At 38.7% G+C, this 1,670-nt stretch overlaps 1 protein-coding gene across 1 annotated transcript in view; it reads left to right on the top strand.

Annotated features, from left to right (window-relative positions):
- LOC112517839 (protein NRT1/ PTR FAMILY 5.2-like) overlaps positions 1 to 716 on the top strand; it is a 3,184-nt gene extending 2,468 nt beyond the window's left edge. The window contains exon 4 of the mRNA XM_025125209.1: positions 9 to 716. Within this exon, the coding sequence (XP_024980977.1) occupies positions 9 to 716 (708 nt within the window). The remainder of the gene's footprint in view (positions 1 to 8) is intronic.
- Positions 717 to 1,670: the final 954 nt, after the last annotated feature.

Raw genomic sequence — 1,670 nt, 5'->3', positions numbered from 1 at the left:
TTTTCATCAAACAAGGCACCACGTTGATTAGATCCATGGGGCCTCATTTCGAAATCCCGCCAGCTTCTCTATCTGTATTTCTAACGATCTCCATGCTTATTAGCATTGCAGTTTACGATCGTCTCTTTGTTCCATTGGTTCGAAAATACACAAAAAACCCAAGAGGCATCACTTTGTTGCAACGAATGGCAATTGGACTAATACTCCATATCGTTACCATGATCATCGCTAGTTTCGTTGAAAGGCGACGACTAAACGTGGCTCGAGATCATGGTATAGTAGGGGAAAAGCAAATTGTGCCTCTAAGAATATTCATTCTCCTCCCTCAATTCGTGTTAATGGGCATCGCGGATTGTTTCCTAGAAGTCGCAAAACTTGAGTTTTTCTACGATCAAGCGCCTGAAGGAATGAAGAGTCTTGGGACGGCTTATTTTACAACTAGTTTGGGTGTCGGGTTTTTTCTTAGTAGTTTCATCCTATCAACTGTGGCTGATGTTACCAAGAAGAATGGATACGGAGGTTGGATCCGTAACAACCTCAATAAATCCCGCCTAGACTATTATTATGCATTTTTCGTGGTTTTGAGCTTTGCAAACTTCCTGTTCTTCCTTGTTGTCGCGAAAAACTTCGACTACAACTCTGAAGTTGATGAGCCGGAACAAGAGTTGAAAGAAGGCATCGGAAAGTTTACAGAACAAGGCTACGTTGCTGGATGAACTTAACTCGTAATATTTTTTTTCTTGTTAGGACCAACAGGACTAGGGACCGGTTATCCTAAAAATCGTAATATGTCCGCAAGGACGGGTCCAGGGTCCTTATAGACATCTCTAGTTGTTTTTTCCGTGATTATAATATAACATGTCATCCAATATATGCATTATTACTTGATATTTTTTGTAATAAGGCAACAATAGAGCATATTTTTTATTTAAGGGTGCCGATTAAGCATAGAAACTCAAATTTCCATGTAAAACTACCTAACTATTCATAACTTTTAACTTTAAACACTTTGGTGTAGCAAGTTACCTAACTCTTATCATTGAACATCACTATGATCATTTTAACAACACACATCCAAACGCCCCTAAATGGGGTAAGTGCCTGTTTGTTAACAGTTTAATGAGCATATTTGGTTCAATCCATGGAGCCATAATTTCAGATACAACAGAATTGTCTGGTTGTGTTTGTTAGGATGTCCATGATGGATGCATTATAGTTTATAACCGTTTTCCTTTGATCAGAAATTACACAACAACAAAAAAAAAAAACTCAGGAGGAATCATTTTATTGCAGTGAATGGCGAATGGCATGGTCCTCCATATCATTATTATGATCAACGCTAGTCTTGTAGAATAAGCATCCTAAAGGAGCACGGTATTTTTGGGAAAGGGAAATCAGTAATCTAAAGTATTCCATTCTCCTTCCTTGATTCACATTGATGGGGATCGCTAATAATTTCTATTAAGTCCCAGAACTTGAGTTTTTCTATAATCAAGTGGCCGTAGGTATGAAAAGCCTCGGCATGCTGTATTTTACGACTATTTTGATCTCAAATTTTTCTTAAAAAAAGGTATGACATCACCTTCTGGAGCATCCCCACCGTACTGTTCACAAGGCCATCATGGGGAGGTAAATCAAGTATTCAAGTGTCTCAGGGTACCTGGAGTCGA

The sequence above is a fragment of the Cynara cardunculus genome (genome assembly GCF_001531365.2).
Source record: "Cynara cardunculus var. scolymus isolate 2C chromosome LG 9, CcrdV1, whole genome shotgun sequence".
Classification (NCBI taxonomy): Eukaryota; Viridiplantae; Streptophyta; class Magnoliopsida; order Asterales; family Asteraceae; genus Cynara; species Cynara cardunculus.
Note: the sequence above shows the minus strand (reverse complement) of the source record. Positions and strands in the feature narration are given on the sequence as shown.